A 22,744-nucleotide genomic window follows, 5' to 3' on the forward strand; every position below is an offset into this window, starting at 1 on the left:
TGAGATAACTCTGTGAAGTAACTTGACGCCAGGAGGAGAGAAAAAAAAAAGGGAAAAAAACAAACAGGATGTGACTCCCATCCTGTTGGAGAAGTCAGATTCTAACACATACAGCAGCCTTTCACGATGACGGCGATTAGTTAGTGGTGACATGATGATTTAGGGAAAATGTGCAATATGACACAGGATTTATGGTACTATGAAAGCACTCATGTAATGCTATTCAACTAAATAGTTCTATGTCACTATTTCACATGTTTAACTTAACACATGGCTAACAGCAATGTTGTGCATTAAAACACAACTCATCAGCGGTCACTCGAATGAGTATGACGATCCTCCTGGGAGGAGGGGTATCCCTTTATGGAGGATGCCTGTTCGTGACTTTGTTTAACGTGGGGAGACTGGCGCACAGACAGTCACCGCACGATCCTTGACTGATCCGGGTCAGGGTCCAGTGGTAGGGCTGTGTGATATGGCCTTTTTTAAATATCTCGATATTTTTTAGGCCATATCGCGATACACGATATATATCTCGATTTTTAGCCTTAGCCTTGAATTAATACTTGATGCATATAATCAAACCAGTATGATGATTCTATGTGTCTACATTAAAACATTCTTCTTCATACTGCATCAATATATGCTCATTTTAAACTTTTCATGCAGAGAGGGAAATCACAACTAAGTCAATTGACCAGAACTGTATTTATTAAACAGTTACTAAGCAGTGGCACACACATTCATGTCATTTCAAAACAGAAAGTGCAAGATTGTCAGAGACATTTTAAAACAAGCTATTAGTGCACTTGTGTGCATGATGTCACTAAGATGACATATCAAAACAACACTAAATTAAAGTGCACTTTTTGTATAGAACGGCACTACAATAGTTTAAAACAAATAAAGTGCACTTTTGTGCATGATTTCACACAAGATATTTCAATAACTGTCAAATAAAAATGAGCTGCATAATAGATCATGAAATTGCTATGTGGTAGGTTACTGCGGACGTTATCTCCTTATAGAATAGATAGAATAGAATAGAAAGTACTTTATTGATCCCTGGGGGAAATTCAGCACCACAGTTCGCTCACAATAGACAATAATAATAATAAATAATATATAACATAAATTATATATATAATAAATTAATAATATAAATATATTCTACATTTAAGCTTTATCCATCCATCCATCCATCTTCTTCCGCTTATTTGAGGTCGGGTCGCGGGGGCAGCAGCATAAGCAGGGAAGCCCAGACTTCCCTCTCCCCAGCCACTTCGTCTAGCTCTTCCCGGGGCCGAGGTGTTCCCAAGCCAGCCGGGAGACATAATCTTCCCAACTTGTCCTGGGTCTTCCCCGTGGCCTCCTACCGGTTGGACGTGCCCTAAACACCTCCCTAGGGAGGCGTTTGGGTGGCATCTAAGCGTTATGTTGTTGACTATTTTTTTTTATAGGGTGTTGATGTGGAAATGGTTCGATTGATGATCATCACTAGAATGATTGGATCAATATTTTATATTTTTATTTTCACAATTAAAAAATAATGTTTTTGTTAATGTTTGGACACAGTAGGTCTTTGAGGGCAAACATATTTCAATGAGTAGTAGATAGTAGTGTTTGTTTGATTATTGTGTACTTCTGACTATGTTTTTCTTAAACAAGTGTATGTCATACAATAGAATAATGAACAAGTTAAAAAATTGTGCTTGCTGTATATTGTTAAATTGTCAATATCACTCACCATGGAATAGAATAATGTTGTCATCAAACAGGAGAGCATGACATGATGTAAATCATGAATACATTGAAACATTTACAGTTAGAATCAGAATCAGAAAAGTTTTTATTGCCATTGTTTGAGAACGGGTTCACAAAGTAGGAATTTTACGTGGCGCAATCGTGCAACATAAAAGACATATAACACAGAATAGAATAACATTAATACATGTGATTGGAATGGGTATTGGTATCGGCCGATCTCCCTTATGGATGATCGGTATTGGAATCGACTGTTCTCACTTATTGATGATCGGTATTGGAATCGGCAGCATACATCGGAACCTTCCCACTTATATGTCCATGAAGAACAATCTTTAGTCCTGTCTCTTTAGGAATGTACTCTAAAGCTAAACTGGTTATGTGGATAAAAGACATCAGCTACAAAAACAGTCTCCTTTGTTTAAACATCTCCACAACCAAATATCTGTCAACGGAACCTTAGGGTTGTACTGTAGACTTGTACAAGACTGGAATGGGTTACAATAAGTAAGAAGCTTTGTGAAAAAGAGACCACTAATGTCACAAACATTAATGAATGGAAGTAATAAAACCTAACACAGTGAATTGTTACATTCAAACAAAGCGTCAAATGAGTGGTTCAAAATAATTAAGACTATGGAGTCGCCTAGCCAGTCTACAAATCTTAGGATTGTGGACCTGCACAAGACTAGAGTGGGCTACAATCAGTGAGAAGCTTTATGAGCTTTATGGCGCAAACATTTAGGAATGAAAGCAGAACAACCTAACAACAATTGTTGCATACAACCAAAGCAACAAAGGAGTTGCTCAAAATTTAAGATTTTGGAGTTGCAGAGACAGTCTACAGATCTTAATCCCTTTCAAGATCTTTAGAATATGTTGAAACTTCGAGATTCAAAGCAACAGCCTTAAAACTTTCACGGTTTAGAGAGAATTTAAATAGGAGTGGAGCAAAACCCCTTAAGATGTTTGCAACCCTTTGACCAACTCCAATACACTTTTCAATGCTGTACTTAACCTTGAATTGCAAAAAAAAAAAATGTTTGCTTGAACATGGTTCACAAATCGAAAAGTTTGTTTGGGGAAGCAACATTTTTCAAAAGAAAAAATGTAAATTTAAATAATGGGGTCTCAGGTTTGACAAAAGTCCATATTTTAATTAAGATTTGTACACTTTGAGTTTGAACACAATAAAAAGTGCTATGCATTACTGCATATCAAACATAACAAGGAGGTAATGAATGAACTGTCTCAAGCTGAACTGTGCTTTGGCTCTGCTTTGCCAACACACACACACACACACACACACACACACACACACACACACACACACACACACACACACACACACACACACACACACACACACACACACACACACACACACACACACACACCCACACACACACAGAAGTCCTTATGGTGCCCTCACAAACATACTTGCCAACCTTGAGACCTCCGATTTCGGGAGGTGGGGGGCATGGTCGTGGGTGGTGCGGGGGCGTGGTTGTGGGCACGGCATGGGGTTGGGGGCGTGGTAAAGAGGGGAGGAGTATATTTACAGCTGTTGTGTGCGCATTTGTGCACTGCATTCTCTAAAAGCCGTATATGTTATTGTCACATATACATGATTGATTGATTGATTGAAACTTTTATTAGTAGATTGCACAGTACAGTACATATTCCGTACAATTGACCACTAAATGGTAACAACAGAATAAGTTTTGCAACTTGTTTAAGTCGGGGTCCACGTTAATCAATTCATGGTACAAATATATACTATCAGAATAATACAGTCACCACACAAGTTAATCATCATAGTATATACATTGAATTATTTACATCATTTACAATCCGGGAGGTGGGATGAGGAGCTTTGGTTGATATCAGTACTTCTGTCATCAACAATTGCATCAACAGAGAAATGGACATTGAAACAGTGTAGGTCTTACTTAGTAGGATATGTACAGCGAGCAGAGAACATAGTGAGTTTAGATAGCATAAGAACAAGTATATACATTCGATTATTTACATTAGGTTATTTACTATCCGGGGAGATGGGATGGGAATGGAGGAGGGTATTAGTAAAGGGTTTAAATTGCCTGGAGGTGTTTTGGTGCATGTACAGTAGATGGCAGTATTGTCCTGTTTAAGAGTGTCACAACATTGCTGTTTACGGCAGACGAACTGCTTAACGGTAGACGAAAATGTGACTGCTGTTGTTGTGTGTTGTTACCGCGCTGGGAGAACGTTAATGAAACTGCCTAACAATAAACCCACATAAGAAACCAAAAACTCGCCCTCGATCATTCTACAGTTATAACGTCATTGGGCAGACAAGCTGTTTGTATTGTGTGAAAGTGGACGTGAAAACAGGCTGTCCTTACTCAGGTCCGCATGGAGCTGGAGGGGGCGTGGCCTCCAGTTCCGCCTGAATTTTGGGAGAAAATGTTTCCCGGGAGGTTTTTCGGGAGAGGCGCTGAATTTCGGGAGTCCCCCGGAAAATCCGGGAGGGTTGGCAAGTATGCTCACAAACGATTAGAAATCACAAATTCTTAACGTTAGCAATCGTATTGCAACAAAAATAAACATTGAAGGAATCAATAAAGTACTATCTATCTATCTATTAAAAAAGTAAAGTTTACCTACAGTACAAAAGAGCAGACAGATGGGAGTGGCCGGGTGAGGGGCCGCGTGTGTGTGCTCTAAGAGGAGGCGCTGAACGAGAGGTAGTCTTCTTCTCCGCTGTATAATTAGTCTGCTTTGGTGTATTTTTCCTCTAAAGTCCATTCTCATCGCAATTAAAAACTTTCTGAAGTACAAAGTCAGTTTTCTCCATTTTTTCAATACAAGCAAACAAAAATGTCTGACAGTGGGACTCAAAATAAACTTATGAAGCGTTCGTACACAGAGACATGGTTTGCACACAGGCATATATTACGCGATCTAAAAGTTTATCCGAAATGTTCTCAAACAGATGGGTTCGTAAACTGGACAATCAAATACGTATTTCCTTTAATCAAATACAAATTAATTAATAATTGTTATTCATGGTTGTTTTTCAGGAATCTGTCTATCTGTTACAATAAACTTAGCTTTGAAATTATGGACTGTTCATATCTTGCAAAAGCAGCAAGGGATCGCATACAGTACTGCACGTCGGTGGCGGTACATATGTCGCCATGGCGTCTGGGTTATGTCTTGTAGACTATGTTGTTGTTGAGAGCGCAGCCAGCCAGTGGCTAATAAATGATCCGTCAGAGTTAATGAGGTCTGGTCCTCCTGCAGACTCCATTGATTCATAGCAGGGCTCTCTGAATTGGCTGCAGGAATCGGTTTAAGAATTGCTACATACTAAAGTAGCAGCCGGTCCCTTGTTTAGCATATTTGACCACGTTGGGCGACGACTGATAAAAGATAATCCTTGTCTTTACTGTCGTTTACAGCTTGTCGTTCTTTGCTATCTGTCAGCACTTGAACTATGCTCAAGGTCTTACAACTGTCAAAGTTCCGTTTTTGATACCGTCCTTTCTTGTTTGTTGGTTTTGAGTCACCTTGCCATTTGTGTGCTCAACTGCACCCGAGGGCTCCACCTCTATGAGCACGATGAATACAAATAAGGAAAAGGTGTGGCGACTTTCAGGCTGTCAAGACTTCCAGGAAGTGTACTTGAGCAGCACAACTGAAGCAGCTTGACACCTTTTGAAATATTGTCATCACTTACATTTACAAGTTTAAGAGACAAAATGAGGTACAATCCAAATGCAGACCAACTCTGAGAAAAATGGTACATGCAATCTGAATTATATCATCTTTTACAACAGTTTTTGACCCTGCATATCCATCCATGCATTTTCTATGGCTTATTCCTTTTGGGGTCGCGGGACCCTGCATATGCCAAACCAAAAATGAAAATATTTTACCACTCAGGGGGATAAAGGCTGACTTTTTTTGTCCTTTCAGTAAGTTTTTGGTATATTTTTGGCACAATTTTTTTGTGTTCCTCCATTATGCAATATTTTTACTATGATGTTTTTTTCCATGTGAATATTTCTAATTTTAATGTCCAATTCTTTCACAGGTGTAGAATATATGGCCATTAAATGACAGTACCCAAATTAGGGCTGCAACTAGTGATTATTCTAAGAGTCCACAAGTCAGCGATTGTTTTTGGATTAACCGACCAGTCAAACGCTTATTGTTCATTATCTTCTGTATACTTTTGATTTTGACGTTGAGTCCACTACTTGATTTTGATTCATTTTTCAAACCTATTATTGTAGTTCAATTGTTAATGAGAAACAAATAGTTATACTTTATACCAGGGGTGTCAAACGTACGGCCCGCGGGCCGAACCAGGCCCGCAAACAGGTTTTATCCGGCCCGCAGGATGAGTCCCCTAAGTATAAAAATGAGCCGAAATTTTTGAATGAAAGAAACTGCTTTTATAAATTTGTCCACTAGATGCCGCAATAGCAATTCTTTGTATATTTGTAGATGACGCTACATCCGTAAAAAAAATAAACCACATGAAGTTAGTGCACCAGTTGAGGAAAATGAGCAAACTACATCAATAACATCTTGTAATTTGATTTTGAAATTATTTCTTTTATCTTGATGGATTGAAAATGAATATCAATGAGTTGACTGATAAACATTATCACATCATTTATTCAGAAAGTATAAATAACGACAAATAGATAGAATACAATTAACCGCAACATGTAAGTGTAAAAAACCCCAAGAACATTATGATTTGTACAATTTCAGAATGTGCTTGTTTTATTTTTAAACAAAGAAAACAATCTGAAGTTGTCTTTAGTTTAAGTTATCGTGCCGAGATTTTACCAGTCTGGCCCACTTGGGAGTAAATTTTTCACCAGGTGGCCTCTGATCTAAAATCAGTTTGACACCCCTGCTTTATACAAAGTATATAACCTTAGTGAAAAATAAATCAACTGACTTAAAGTGCGAAATTTTCTGTAAACATGACAGTCAGTGCAAAAAGTATGTTTTATCTATTACTGTAAGGGTTATTAAAGTTCAATTATACAACTAAAGGAATAAAAATGTAAACATGAACATTCATCAATTAAAATTGTATTAGGTAGACAATAACAAATCTTTGTCGATTACATTTTATAATCGATGTTACAGTTTAACCATTTAAACAGGACATAAAAAGTATTTAGTTTTTCAAAGCACAAAACAAAATTTGGGTTCTTTTTCTTTTATTTATTTACTTTTTTTTCCTTATATCTCTCAATCAACTTCAGTCCTAAACATGTAATGATTTAATTATTTATTTGAACTTTTTGAAGGCCTTTTGATCAACTAGTGTGATACATTTGCAAAAGAGGAGCACCCCCCGCAAGCCCAAAAGAGACAAGCGGTAAAAAATGGATGGATGGATGTAGTTATTTACGTATTTTAAAGCTGTGACATTATTTGATTAAAGGTTCAGCAGTTTAAAACAAATTCATATTTTTGTATAGGACTGAAGTTTGTTGAGAAATTTTAATTAAAAAAAAAAAGAAGCCAAAATTTTGTTACGCCTTTCAAAAACTTAAGGGCTTTTATGTCCTGTTTAGCTTTGAATAGTTTAAGTGGAATGTCCCTAGTGTGTGAATGTTGTCCACCCGCAACCCTGAAAGAGACAAGCGGTAGAAAATGGATGGATGGGTCCCCAGATGATTAAATAAATAAAAAAATGTGTCCATTATCACCTAAAATGATCATCCATGCATCATAAAATGTATATATTTTGTATACTTTATCCTTCATATTATCAAACATTACCACACCTCAATGTGTATATATATATATTTTGTTCTTCTTGCAGAAAAAGAGCAGAGAAGAGAGCTCTGGCGAAGGCAGCGGCGTGGAAATCTTAAAAAACAAACCGTATACGGACGGACCGGGTGGAAGCGGCCAGTACACCCACAAGGTTTACCACATTGGCATGCACATTCCGAGCTGGTTCCGCTCCATCTTGCCCAAAGCAGCGCTGAGGGTTGAAGAGGAGTCGTGGAACGCCTACCCTTACACCCGCACCCGGTGAGCCCTGGCACAGTTTTAGCGTTCAAGTTCAACTTTGTTAGGCTTGAAAGGTTGCATGTTATACAATTATTTTCTGTGTTTTTTTTAAACAACTTGGAAGTGCGTCGAGCTTTGATGGGAGGATTTATAAGTGTTTTTAGTAACCCCCCCTGCTAACACCTCCTTTTGTGTGTTTGCAGCTTTAATGCTCATCAGTTGTTGATTTAATTATTGTACATTATACCTTGTCAATACGTATGCATTTTTGGTTGTGTACACTGCAAAAAGTCAGTGTTCAAAAACAAGAAAAAAAAAAAAAATAGGGGTATTTTATTTGAACTAAGCAAAATTATCTGCCAATAGAACAAGAAAATTTGGCTTGTCGAGACTTTCCAAAACAAGTATAATTAGCTAACCTTTATGAACCCAAAAAATACCTTAAAATAAGTATTTTCTCACTAATAACAAGTGCACTTTTCTTGGTAGAAAAATAGAGACCTTTTTGCTCAATATGTTGAAAAATATTCTTCAATGAAGTAAATGCTAGTGCCATTATCGTGACATAATGATATGCGCTTGGCATTACATTTCTTGAAACCAGCAAACTTATACTAAAAACAAATGTATTGTTCTTAATGGAAAGGCAACAAGGCAACCGCTTGTTACTCTTGGGGTCTCCTAGCCACTCGGGCAAATCGTATTGTCTAAAAATGCATTTTCCCATCGATAACATGACGTCATCGCACAAAGTGCGTGCTCTGTCAGTCAATTAGTGCGCATATATACAAAATCTTTTTAATTGTAATTTTGAGTAATTTATCTGAGTGTGCATGAACTATTTCTGTTCTAAATTGTTTAAAATGTTCAATGTTTAAATATTTACTGTAAGTTTACTGTACTGTGCCAACTGTACTACTATATGAGTACGTATTTTCTATTGTTTCATTGAAAATAAAACAGCAAAGTCCATTCGGGTGTCATCTGTTTTTAATTACGAGACATAATTGTGTCAAAGTCATGATTTTTTTTTCATGCTTGAAATAAGAAATTATTACTTTAGAAAAGTAGTTTTATACCTGTGAGTGTTGATGACAGCTTTGCAACAGTTGATATTCTAGTTTCAAGCATGGTTTAGTCAATATACTGTAGGTCTTAAAATCTCAGTAACAAGCTGTAATATCTTACTGAGATAATTTAGGACCAAAACCCTTAAAGCAAGTAAAAGACTCTAAAATAAAATCTGTTGAGTGAGAATAATGATCTTATCAGACAGAAAATAAGCAAATATCACCATTATTTGAGATATTTCATCTTACTGTATTTTTCGGAGTATAAGTCGCTCCGGAGTATAAGTCGCACCTGCCGGAAATGCATAATAAAGAAGGGGGGAAAAAATATATATAAGTCGCATTTGGAGTACAAGTCGCATTTTTGGGGGAAATTTATTTGATAAAACACAACACCAAGAATAGACATTTGAAAGGCAATTTAAAATAAATAAAGAATAGTGAACAACAGGCTGAATAAGTGTACGTTATATGACGCATAAATAACCAACTGAGAAGGTGCCCAGTATGTTAACGTAACATATTATGGTAAGAGTCATTCAAATAACTATAACATATAGAACCTGCTATATGTTTACCAAACAATCCGTCACTCCTAATTGCTAAATCCGATGAAAACTTATATGTCTAGTCTCTTACGTGAATGAGCTAAATAATATTATTTTATATTTTACGGCAATGTGTTTATTTCACACATAAATCGCTCCTGAGTATAAGTCACATCTCCGGTCAAACTATGAAAAAAACTGCGACTTATAGTTTGAAAAATACGGTACTTGGATTTTAGTTTTTACGGTGTACTGCTTTTAAGTAGATTAGTAAATTCAGACATCAGAGCAGGTGTCAAAAAGTATTTGTGAAGACACTTCCAGGCCGTCTGATCTCCCAGGCTCTCTCGTTTGGGAGCATGCCAGACTGTGTGGGGCTCGATTGAGACGTTCAGGTGCTGAAAAGAGACTGCCTGCCCTTGACTGTACTGTCATGGACTTGATAGACTGCAAGTGCCTTGTTGACGCGTCTATTCAGACAGTGACAACTCGGCTGCAGGCGCCTCAGATGGGCACACGCTATATCTTCAGCAGCGAGAGAGCGTTGTCACTTAAAAAGAGAGAAGCTGTTGTTAATGGAATGATAGAGGGCAGGTACCAACAAAGCCTATAACTACGTCCTGATTTAGGAGTGATGCGAAATGCATATTGTCCTTCAGGTACACCTGTCCCTTTGTGGAAAAGTTCTCCATCGACATTGAGACGTACTACCTGGCCGACACCGGTACCCAAGCAGATGTTTTCAACTTGTCTGCGGCAGACAAGAGGCAGAGGACAATTGGTGAGACCAAAGAATGTTCATGCACAAGCATTTTCATGTCACAGCCTTTTAATTCCAGCACAGACTGTATTTGCATTTTCTTGTTGCAAGTCAGGTTTATTTTAATGTCAAGAGATTGTTACAAAGTGTACTTAGGTGGCCGCCTAAAAGCTCATCCTGTTTTCTTTACTTGAGGTACTGCCGAGGCCCACTTGTGGCCAATCTGTGCTCCTGCATTTTGCTACCAATACATATCGTCATAGTATTTGCCATTACCAGTATTGCTTCTTCGACTCCTTGATTTTTTCTAAGAGAGGGTCTTTCCAACACCATTGTCACCAAATTGTCATGAAACTACATTTGTTGCTATTTGGTATTATAAAGATGAAGTTACATTGAAGATGTAAATGATCTGATCATAGCTAGGCGGTTTGTTTACCTGGCTGAAAGGCTGACATAAAAAAACATTTAATACATTCGAAGCCCTTTATAAACAAGTATATTTTCAAAACTGTAATAATGGTTTGGAGTGCATGAAAAAAGGAAAACGAAATCGTAGCGCTCTTTGAACACATTGTCATTTATTCGCAATTAGTGCACAACACAGAAACAATGTTATACATTTATTTTATTTTTTTATTTTTTAGTCTTTATTTGAAGGGACAATGCACAGAAACATTAAGCTCAAAGACAGATATGTTCCGTACCAGATTATAGCTAAATAGCTCATTTCCATCTGCAGTCCCTGGCTACCTAAACTAAAGGGATACAAAAATCATGCAATAAAATTATGACAATAAAATCATACCATATCACATAATCAAATTAAGGAAAGTCATAAAATGACCTTTCATGGACACATACTTAATATACAATACAACCACATCTCATTTACATCATCACACAAAGACAATACATGCTCTTGTTCACAGCTGTCATCATTTCTAAAAACAAACATGATTTTAACAGTCGCACCTCACAGTTTACAACAAAAATGCTCTCATGAATAAATCGAAGCGATTCTGGACCACCGTCCGCCGCCTCAGGAAGGGGAAGCAGTGCACTATCAACACCGTGTATGGTGCGGATGGTGTTCTGCTGACCTCGACTGCGGATGTTGTGGATAGGTGGAAGGAATACTTCGAAGACCTCCTCAATCCCACCAACACGTCTTCCTATGAGGAAGCAGTGCCTGGGGAATCTGTGGTGGACTCTCCTATTTCTGGGGCTGAGGTCGCTGAGGTAGTTAAAAAGCTCCTCGGTGGCAAGGCCCCAGGGGTGGATGAGGTCTGCCCGGAGTTCCTTAAGGCTTTGGATGCTGTGGGGCTGTCTTGTTTGACAAGACTCTGCTGCATCGCGTGGACATCGGGGGCGGTACCTCTGGATTGGCAGACCGGGGCGGTGGTTCCTCTCTTTAAGAAGGGGGACCGAAGGGTGTGTTCCAACTATCGTGGGATCACACTCCTCAGCCTTCCCGGTAAGGTTTATTCAGGTGTACTGGAGAGGAGGCTACGCCGGATAGTCGAACCTCGGATTCAGGAGGAACAGTGTGGTTTTCGTCCTGGTCGTGGAACTGTGGACCAGCTCTATACTCTCGGCAGGGTTCTTGAGGGTGCATGGGAGTTTGCCCAACTATCGTGGGATCACACTCCTCAGCCTTCCCGGTAAGGTTTATTCAGGTGTACTGGAGAGGAGGCTACGCCGGATAGTCGAACCTCGGATTCAGGAGGAACAGTGTGGTTTTCGTCCTGGTCGTGGAACTGTGGACCAGCTCTATACTCTCGGCAGGGTTCTTGAGGGTGCATGGGAGTTTGCCCAACTATCGTGGGATCACACTCCTCAGCCTTCCCGGTAAGGTTTATTCAGGTGTACTGGAGAGGAGGCTACGCCGGATAGTCGAACCTCGGATTCAGGAGGAACAGTGTGGTTTTCGTCCTGGTCGTGGAACTGTGGACCAGCTCTATACTCTCGGCAGGGTTCTTGAGGGTGCATGGGAGTTTGCCCAACCAGTCTACATGTGCTTTGTGGACTTGGAGAAGGCATTTGACCGTGTCTCTCGGGAAGTCCTGTGGGGAGTGCTCAGAGAGTATGGGGTATCGGACTGTGTTATTGTGGCGGTCCGCTCCCTGTACGATCAGTGCCAGAGCTTGGTCCGCATTGCCGGCAGTAAGTCGAACACATTTCCAGTGAGGGTTGGACTCCGCCAAGGCTGTCCTTTGTCACCGATTCTATTCATAACGTTTATGGACAGAATTTCTAGGCGCAGTCAAGGCGTTGAGGGGTTCCGGTTTGGTGACCGCAGGATTAGGTCTCTGCTTTTTAGAGACGATGTGGTCCTGATGGCTTCATCTGACCGGGATCTTCAGCTCTCACTGGATCGGTTCGCAGCCGAGTGTGAAGTGACCGGAATGAGAATCAGCACCTCCAAGTCCGAGTCCATGGTTCTCGCCCGGAAAAGGGTGGAATGCCATCTCCGGGTTGGGGAGGAGACCCTGCCCCAAGTGGAGGAGTTCAAGTACCTAGGAGTCTTGTTCACGAGTGGGGGAAGAGTGGATCGTGAGATCGACAGGCGGATCGGTGCGGCGTCTTCAGTAATGCGGACGTTGTACCGATCCGTTGTGGTGAAGAAGGAGCTGAGCCGGAAGGCAAAGCTCTCAATTTACCGGTCGATCTACGTTCCCATCCTCACCTATGGTCATGAGCTTTGGGTCATGACCGAAAGGATAAGATCACGGGTACAAGCGGCCGAAAAGAGTTTCCTCCGCCGTGTGGCGGGGTTCTCCCTTAGAGATAGGGTGAGAAGCTCTGCCATCCCGGAGGAACTCAAAGTAAAGCCGCTGCTCCTTCACATCGAGAGGAGCCAGATGAGATGCCACCCGAGAGGAGGCCACGGGGAAGACCCAGAACACGTTGGGAAGACTATGTCTCCCAGCTGGCCTGGGAACGCCTCGGGATACCCCGCGAAGAGCTACACGAAGTGGCTGGGGAGAGGGAAGTCTGGGTTTCCCTGCTTGGGCTGTTGCCCCCGCGACCCGACCTCGGATAAACTGAAGAAGATGTTTGGATGGATGGATGGAATGATTAAGTTGAAGTGTGAATCATAGTGCCCACCTTAGTGACCGTGTGAGCAGTTTTGATTGCTCCACAGCCACTTTTTAACTTCAATTGTATATGAAGATAATCAATGAATCAATCAATCAAAGTTTATTTACATAGCCCTAAATCACAAGTATCTCAAAGGGCGGCACAAGCCACAATGACATCCTCGGTTCAGAAATGAGCACCCTGCTTAGTCAGCATTAGCGCAACACCACTGAGTACATACTTGCCAACCCTCCGGGATTTTCCGGGAGACTCTCGAAATTCAGCGCCTCTCCCGAAAACCTCCCGGGACAAATTTTTTCTCCCGAAATTCAGACGAGCTGAAGGCACGCCCCCTCCAGCTCCATGCGGACCTGAGTGAGGACAGCCTGTTTTTATGTCCTCTTTCCCACAATATAAACAACGTGTCTGCTCAATGACGTTATAACTGTAGAATGATCGAGGGCGAGTTCTTGGTTTCTTATGTGGGTTTATTGTTATGCAGTTTCATTAACGTCCTCCCAGCGCGGTAACAACAAACAACAACAGCAGTCACGTTTTCGTCTACGGTAAAGCAGTTCGTCTGCCGTAAACAGCAATGTTGTGACACTCTTAAACAGGACAATACTGCCATCTACTGTACATGCTAGGGAGAGATTGAAGATTCCAGACTCTAGTGCATTTGATGAAAGCACTTTTGTGCGTGCCACACAGCATGGTTAGAAAAATAGTGACAGAGAATAGAACAAGTATGGACAATTCAACCCTTAACTCACCAATGAGTAGATGAGTGTTTTGTGTGTGTATCTGTGTAAATAAATGAATACTGAAATGCAAGTATTTATTTTAATTATATATATGTGAAATATACTTGACTTGGTGAATTTTAGCTGTAAATATACTCCTCCCCTCTTAACCACACCCGCAACCACGCCCCACCCCTGACCATGCCCCCACCCCCCACCCCCCACCACCCGAAATCGGAGGTCTCAAGGTTGGCAAGTATGAATGAGTAGCAAATACTTCAAGAGGTTGACTACACAGCTGTTAAAGCAAAATTTCTTTTTGACCCGGGGCTGTTATTTACACAACTATTTACTGAAAAATTATTTGTATTTGTTTATTTTAATTGCAGACCCCATCGACATAGTGATCGAATCTATCCCACCACATGAGTATAAAGCCGAAGAGGACCCACGGCTCTACAAGTCGGCCAAGACTCAGAGGGGTCCTCTTAAGGATGACTGGATAGAAGACTACAACAGCAATCCAGGAAAGACCCCCATCATGTGTGCCTACAAGCTGTGCAAGGTGGAGTTCCGCTATTGGGGCATGCAGTCCAAGATTGAACGCTTTATCCATGACGTTGGTGCGTGCTCGAAGCTTCTAGCAGCATGTTTTATTTTTATTTTTAAGACTCCTAAAGGGGTGTTTATTTGTCCCCAGGCTTAAGAAAGATAATGGTGCGTGCCCACCGGCAGGCCTGGTGTTGGCAGGATGAGTGGTATGGCCTGACCATGGAGGACATCAGGCAGCTGGAGCTGGAGACCCAGCGCACCCTGGCTGAGAAGATGGCTCAGTTCGGCCAGGTGGAGGAGGCCACAGAGGCCAATGGAGGAAAGGCGTCGCCGGTCCAAAAACAGGAGGCACAGGATACCAACAGCTGCATGGAGGCGGAGGAGGTGGTCTTCAGCAATGTTACAGACACGCTTCAGCCCCGAGGAGTGCTCACCAAGCAATGGTCCACCTCGTCCAGATCCTCCCGCTCCTCCAAAAGAGGAGGTGAGCTGAAATTTACCAGCATCGCCAGTTGATCATAGCACTAACTCAGTGTTGGGGATGGGCAAAATTATTATCGTAAAGCTACCTTATTATCAGGGGTGTCACGAGCCGATATTCCATCCATCCATCCATTTTCTACTGCTTGTCCCTTGTCGCTGGAGCCTATCTGAGTTGCATTCGGGCGGAAGGCGGCGTACACCCTGGACAAGTGGCCACTTAGTATCTGATATTGGTCCGATATCAGCAAACAAAACAAGTATCGGATTAGGGCTGGGCGATATGGCCTTTTTTTAATATTTCAATATTTTTAGGCCATATCGCGATACACAATATATATCGCGATTTTTTGCCTTAGCCTTGAATTAACACTTGATACATATAATCACAGCAGTATGATGATTCTATGTGTCTACATTTTAAACTTTCATGCAGAGAGGAAAATCACAACTAAGTCAATTGACCAAAAGTGTATTTATTAAGCAGCAGGGGCGTCACTAGCTTTTAAGGACAGGGGGGGCTTAGCCCCCAGGAGATGAATAGGATGTGAGCGAACGTAGCGCACCAGTACAAAACTTCACAAACGGCTAACAAAGACATATTTTAAGGACAGGGGGGGCTTAGCCCCCAGGAGATGAACAGGATGTGAGCAAACTTAGCGCACAAGTACAAAACTTCACAAACGGCTAACAAAGACATAGAAATTATTCTTTGTTATTATTATTTCAGTCGGTTAAGGAAATTAAATATATATGGAAGTCTGAATAGAAGTGAGAAACGTTTATGTATACTGTAAGAAAGACTTGGAGTCCGTCTGCTGTCAAAGAGATGAGGGACCATCTTCAAAGTGCAATGCTGAAACAAATAATGCAAACAATAAAATGTAACTTCCAGGGCTTAACATTAATGATGTCCCGTCGTCCCGGTGACGGTAAAAAAATGCACGGGACGATGGCTTTTAACCATTTTTTTCTTTTTCTCACTATGTATTTATTCATTTTACATTTTATATTAAATGTCTTGGATTTTCCTCCCTCTGAAAATCCTATGAAATGTTTAACAAGCCATTCTATAATAATACAACAGCTATTATTGTAACAAATCAATGCAATAAAACAAATATATTTTTAATGATATTTTTTTTCATTATTTTAACAATGGGTTTATGTATACTACTTTATATAGATTCTACAAGAAACACAAAACTTAAAAACTAAATTACTTCCAATTGCAGACACAAGGTTTTGTGCAGCTTGACCACAGACTTGAGAAGGAGCAAAGATCTTCAAAATTTGCATGTGAAAATCACAAAGAAATCTTCTGGGGGAGGATGACGCCCCTGTAGGTATTTGGTTTACAAATTTTCAGCCCCACCTAAAACTAAATTTACCAGCCACCACTGATTATGATGCATTCTGGTTTTAGGCAAAACATAAGACAACCAGGAATAAGTTTTCAAGTAACAATATTCAAATACTAACTTTGTTGGGTAAGACAGACTTTGGTTTTATTCTGAATCCAGTGAAACAGATTGGTGGTTTTAGCAGATATAAAGACTTTCAGGTGTTTATATATGTTTAAGTATTTGGCAGACACTTTTATCCAAAGCCACATACATGAAAAATACATATAAAACAATGACTGTAAACATGATCATTTACGGGAAGAATGTAATAGAAAATATCAATACAAAGTGTCAAGACAGAATAAACTCTCTGCTGTTGCAGCAATAGACATACAGTCTATTGGACACTTTATAATGCTAAAGTGACTTTTTAAATAATATTTGGACTGTAGTATGTGTCCAGAAAGCCTGTTAATTAGCAACAAACATGATACAAATCTGTATCTTCCGCACTGGTTTTCTCCCCTTTTGAGAGAAGATGTGCTCAAATGCTTGTTTTTTTAATTGTTGCTCTTTAAAAAAAGAAATAAAAATTCTCACGGACACGATATTGCCTCTGACTTAGATGAGGCCGCCCCATTTGTAAGCCCACTACTTAATGAGGGACCGATTTGTAAAGAAACTAATTAATACAGGCTTGCTACACATTTAAAAAAATTGTGTTATTCTTCTGCTACCTAACGCATACTTGCCAACCCTCCTGATTTTCCCGGGAGACTCCCGAATTTCAGTGCCCCTCCCGAAAATCTCCCAGGGCAATCATTCTTTCGAATTTCTCCCGATTTCCACACAGACAACAATATTGGGGGCGTGCCTTTAAGGCACTGCCTTTAGCAGACCTGGGCAAATCAAGGCCACATGCAGCCCATTAAGATTTTCAATCTGGCCTGCCGGACATTCCCAAATATTTTCTTTAGATCCTTAAGATGGAAAGTGTAGCTGCCATTATGATGTGCAGTGATGTTTTCAAATGACCATAAGTCTTGAACTATACAACATATTTCAATGGTTGGAATCTGCGCTTTTGCATGATATTTTAGTGACTGGTGTTGTCCTGATACCAATAATATTTTGATACTTTTTGGTACATTTCGATACTTTTCTTAGTAAAGGGGACCAGAAAAAATTGCATTATTGGCTTTATTTTAACAAAAAATCTTAGGGTGTGGCGGACCGGTACTTTTTAGAGGCGGTATGGTACCGTGGTAGTATCGTGGTACTATACTAATACCCGTATACTGTACAACCCTACTAGTTACTATGGTAATATACGTCACAGCAGGTCAGACGAGGCACCAAGCAGTGTGGGGGGGAGTGTTTCCACAGAGTGTTTCCAGAGAGGCCAGCCTGAAAGACGGATGTCAGGGACAGACGTGGAAGGAGATTTTTACGAGAAAGTTCTAAAGCTTAGTGATATATCACATATATCAGATTGTTGATGTTTTTTTGTTTTTTTACCCTTCACATTCATATTTCGCTGTGTTTTTTGCATTTGGCTTGATTGTAAAATATGTCAATTGAGAGGGGGTGTGACGTTCATATGTTGTCAATATTCAGGGTTTTATCGTTCATAGAAAAAAATTAAATTCCATTCCGTTTTTTAAGGCGGTCTGTTATAACATTTTTAGCATTTAATCAGACATTATTGTGAGGTTTTGTATTGGTTTTCCTAAAAATAGATATACCGGCCCCCAGACACATTTTTATCTCTAAATCTGGCCCTCCGAGTCAAAATAATTGCCCAGTCCTGCTTTACAACCTGTCGTCATGTCCGCGTTTCCTCCATGCAAACAGCGTGCCGGCCATAATATATGCGGCTTACACACACGTGTGAGAATGCAAGGCATACTTGATCAACAGCCAATTTTTATTTTATTTTATTTAGCCTTTATTTAATCAGGAAAAATCCCATTAAGATCAGAGATCTATTTTCCAAGGGAGACCTGGCCAAGAGGGCAGCAGCAAGGTTACAATAAAAACAGTAAATATCACATAAAACATCACATTTGCAACATTAAAACTTGCTCATGTGACACATGTGCATACAGACAAGGTAGACTGCAATCCTTTCACAGAATCTTTAAACTCATTTAATGTAACAAAGGTTGGAAGTTGAAGATTGGATTGTATGTTATTCCAAGCCTTCGATACTGGAAACCTAAACGCTTTCTTGCCCAGTTCAGTTCTTACTTTGGGGATGACAAATTGCAGAACATTCATTGAACGAAGATTGTGACTTCCTTGTTTCTTTGTTAAAAGACAAGATGGATAAGACGGAGTGATACCTGGAATGGTTTTGTAGATGAACACATACCAATGATTGAGGCGTCGGGCACATCATGATGACCAGTAAACCATTAAGTATAACACTAAATGGTAAATAAGGGGAGCGCAGTTGGTGATGAATCTCAGTGCCCCGTGGTACACACTATCCAGCTTGTGGAGACAACCAGCAGTAACATTCATCATGTACAACACATCTCCAAAGTCAAACACAGGTAAAAATGTTGTTTCCACCAATTTCTGTTTCACAGTAAAAGAAAAGCAAGACTTGTTTCTATAATAAAATCCCAGTTAAAGTTTCAGGTTTTTTTACAACATACTGAATGTGCTCCTTAAAACTCAAGTGGTCATCAATTAAAAATCCTAAATACAAACAATAAATACACAAAATGTTCTCACACTATACAGGTCACACTGAGAGTGGCCGTATAAACAACTTTAACACTGTTACAAATATGCGCCACACTGCGAACCCACACCAAACAAGTAGGACAAACACATTCCGTGAGAACATCCACACCGTAACACAAAATAAACACAACAGAACAAATACCCAGAACCACTTGCAGCACTAACTCTTCCGGGACGCATCAATATACACCCCCCGCCCACCGACATCTCCCGAATTCAGAGGTTTCAAGGTTGACAAGTATGACCTAACGTAGCATGGCGTTGCTGTTGAAATGTGAACGATATTATCTCTTTAGCTCCCGTCGCCATGCTGGTGTTGCTAATGTTTGTGTCTATTTGTCCCCATGCATTACTTGTCTTCAGCCAGCAGAGGCGCTGTGGATTCAGTCCTCTAAATAGTTTGCTGTCTAAAGCAGTGGTTCTCAAATGGGGGTACTTGAAGGTATGCTAAGGGGTACTTGAGATTTTTTTTAAATATTCTAAAAATAGCAGCAATTCAAAAATCCTTTATTAATATATTTTATTGAATAATACTTGAACAAAATATGAATGTAAGTTCATAAACTGTGAAATGAAATGCAACAATGCAATATTCAGTGTTGACAGCTAGATTTTTTGTGGACATGTTCCATAAATATTGATGTTAAAGATTTCTTTTTTTGTGGAGAAATGTTTAGAATTAAGTTCATGAATCCAGATGGATCTCTATCACAATCCCCAAAGAGGGTACTTTAAGTTGATGATTACTTTTATGTGTAGAAATCTTTATTTATAATTGAATCACTTGTTTATTTTTCATTAAGTTTTTAGTTATTTTTATATATTTGTTTCCAAATAGTTCAAGAAAGACCACAACAAATGAGCAATATTTTGCACTGTTATACAATTTAATAAATCAGAAACTGATGACATAGTGCTGTATTTTACTTATTTATCTCCTTTTTCAACCAAAAATGCTTTGCTCTGATTGGGGGGTACTTGAATTAAAAAAATGTTCACAAGGGGTACATCACTGAAAAAAGGTTGAGAACCACTGCTCTAAAGAATGAACGTGTCCATGAGCGACGCCAGCCACACTTTGCCTTGTCAATCAGATTTTTAAACTAATTGTTATTTTTGCCCCCCTCCCCCTCCACATTCACTCCTCGCAACCTGTTGGATCATTTCAAGCTCCACTCCCACCCCCTGGCGTTTAGTGATGATCTGCCACCTGTACGCCGCACTCGACACTCGTGGTTCCTCTCGGGCTATTCTTAGCAACACTACTGACATCACAGATTTGGCAGTGATTGTCACAGCTGTATTAATCCCCCCATCCCCCCCACTCCCCTCGGCCTTCAGAGTGACGCACCTCAGTGTATCCCCTGCTGCCATTGGCTGAGCGCTCCTGATGGACGAGAGCTGCTTATATTGTCCATTGCCAATTTCCTCCTTTGCGCTGAGCCCCACTTTTTACACAGCCGCATGACCACCAAGCAGTCCATCTGCCATGGAGCAGTGCGCCACAGAGATTGTTGCATGTTTATATAACGCTGCGTGTGCGTGCTTTTGTGTGTGTGTGAGTGTAGGCCGGTGGAGGCAAAATGTCTTTGTGCTCAGAGAGAGTGTGTGTTAAAAAGGGAGTGAGGGAGGCTTGAAAGAAACACATGTCCCACAATAACAACAGTGAATTTCTGTGTTTCCTCAGTGAGCCCATCACGCCACAGCCTCTCGGAGTGGCGGATGCAGAGCATAGCACGAGACTCGGACGACGGCTCTGAAGAGGAGTTCTTCGATGCTCATGGTGAGCGGCAAGTTGTTGTTTTTTCTTGATCTGTGCTCCGCCTGAGGCTTTATCAGTTACACTCGCACAATCTCTAATGAGCCAGTACACGAGGTGTTTTAAAGATTCTGCCTTTCATATAGAATATGCACATCCTGGACATGTCCGTCTTGTAAATTTGAGTTTAAGAAAATAATGAGCGAGGTTCCACTCCTGTTCTGTAGATAGATAGATGGATAGATAGATAGATAGATAGATAGATAGATAGATAGATAGATAGATAGATAGATAGATAGTACACTGCAAAAAGTCAGTGTTCAAAAACAAGAAAAAAAAATACAAAAATTAGGGGTATTTTATTATGAACTGAGGAAATTATCTGCCAATAGAACAAGAAAATTTGGCTTGTCAAGACCTTCCAAAACAAGTCAAATTAGCTAAACTCAATGGACCCAAAAAATACCTTATAATAAGTATATTCTCACTGATAACAAGTGCACTTTTCTTGGTAGAAAAAAAAGAGACCTTTTTGCTCAATATTTTGAAAAATATTCTTAAATTAAGTAAATGCTAGTGCCATTATCTTGACATGATATGTGCTCGGCATTACATTTCTTGAAACCAGCAAACTTATACTAAAAACTAATTCATTGTTCTTAATGGAAAGGCAACAAGGCAACCGCTTGTTACTCTCGGGGTCTCCTAGCCGCTCAGGCAAATCATATGGTCTAAAAATGCATTTTTCCATCGACAACATGACATCATCGCGCCAAGTGCAGGCTCTTTCAGTCAATTAGTGCGCATATATACAGCCCGGCCCCCGGCCAAAATGTTTTTTAATTGTAATTTTGAAGAATTTATCTGAATGTGCATGAACTATTTCTGTTCAAAATTGTTAGAAATGTCACATGTTAAATGTTTAAATATTAACTGTCAGTTTACTGTACTGTGCCAACTCTACTACTATATGAGTAAGTATTTTCTATTGTTTCATTGAAAATAAAACAGCAAAGTCCATTTGGCTGCCATCTGTTTTAATTATGAGACACAATTTTGTCAAAACCATGATTTTTTTTCATGCTTGAAGTAAGAAGTTATTACTTTAAAGAAGTAATTTTATATTTGCGATTGGTGATGACACAGCTAGCCAACAGTTGATATTCTAGTTTCAAGCATGCTTTACTCAATGTAGGTTATAAAATCTCAGCAACAAGCTGTAATATCTTACTGAGATCATTTAGGAGCAAGACCCTTAAAATAAGTAAAACACTAACATAAACTCTTCTTAGTGAGAAGAATTATCTTATCAGACAGAAAGTAAGCAAATATCACCCTTATTTGAGACCCATCCATCCATTTTCTACCGCTTATTCCCTTTGGGGTGGCGGGGGGCGCTGGTGCCTATCTCAGCTACAATCGGGCGGAAGTGGGTGTACACCCTGGACAAGTCGCCACCTCATCGCAGGGCCCATTATTTGAGATATTTAATCTTACTTAGATTTCACTTTTTGCAGTGTACTTTATTGATTCCTTCAGGAGAGTTCCCTCAGGAAAATTTAAATTCCAGCACCAGAGTACAGAATTTAGATCGAATTTAAAAAGCAAAAAGTAAATAATGGGGGCATAAATGGAAACAAAATAGAAAAATATTGCAATAAGAATAACAAATAAAAAGCAACAATGACAATAAAAATATAACCTTAAAATAAGAATATAACAAGAGAAACTAGGCAGTAGTGACCATGTTATGAAAGGTGTATACAGCGATGAGCCCTACAATATCTGCTCTCACCAAAGATCCAAACCAATTTCAATTTCCGATCCAATGGTTTGACAAAAGATATT

At 39.9% G+C, this 22,744-nt stretch overlaps 1 protein-coding gene across 6 annotated transcripts in view; it reads left to right on the top strand.

Moving 5' to 3' along the window:
- Positions 1 to 22,744, top strand: part of LOC133554076 (membrane-associated phosphatidylinositol transfer protein 2-like) — a 183,902-nt gene that overhangs the window by 95,292 nt on the left and 65,866 nt on the right. For all 6 annotated transcript variants that reach the window (XM_061902462.1, XM_061902486.1, XM_061902478.1 and 3 more), the window contains exons 3-7: positions 7,607 to 7,821; positions 10,078 to 10,199; positions 14,395 to 14,628; positions 14,706 to 15,041; positions 20,825 to 20,920. In XM_061902462.1, the coding sequence (XP_061758446.1) occupies positions 7,607 to 7,821; positions 10,078 to 10,199; positions 14,395 to 14,628; positions 14,706 to 15,041; positions 20,825 to 20,920 (1,003 nt within the window). The remainder of the gene's footprint in view (positions 1 to 7,606; positions 7,822 to 10,077; positions 10,200 to 14,394; positions 14,629 to 14,705; positions 15,042 to 20,824; positions 20,921 to 22,744) is intronic.

Source organism: Nerophis ophidion, linkage group LG01, assembly GCF_033978795.1.
Source record: "Nerophis ophidion isolate RoL-2023_Sa linkage group LG01, RoL_Noph_v1.0, whole genome shotgun sequence".
NCBI lineage: Eukaryota > Metazoa > Chordata > Actinopteri > Syngnathiformes > Syngnathidae > Nerophis > Nerophis ophidion.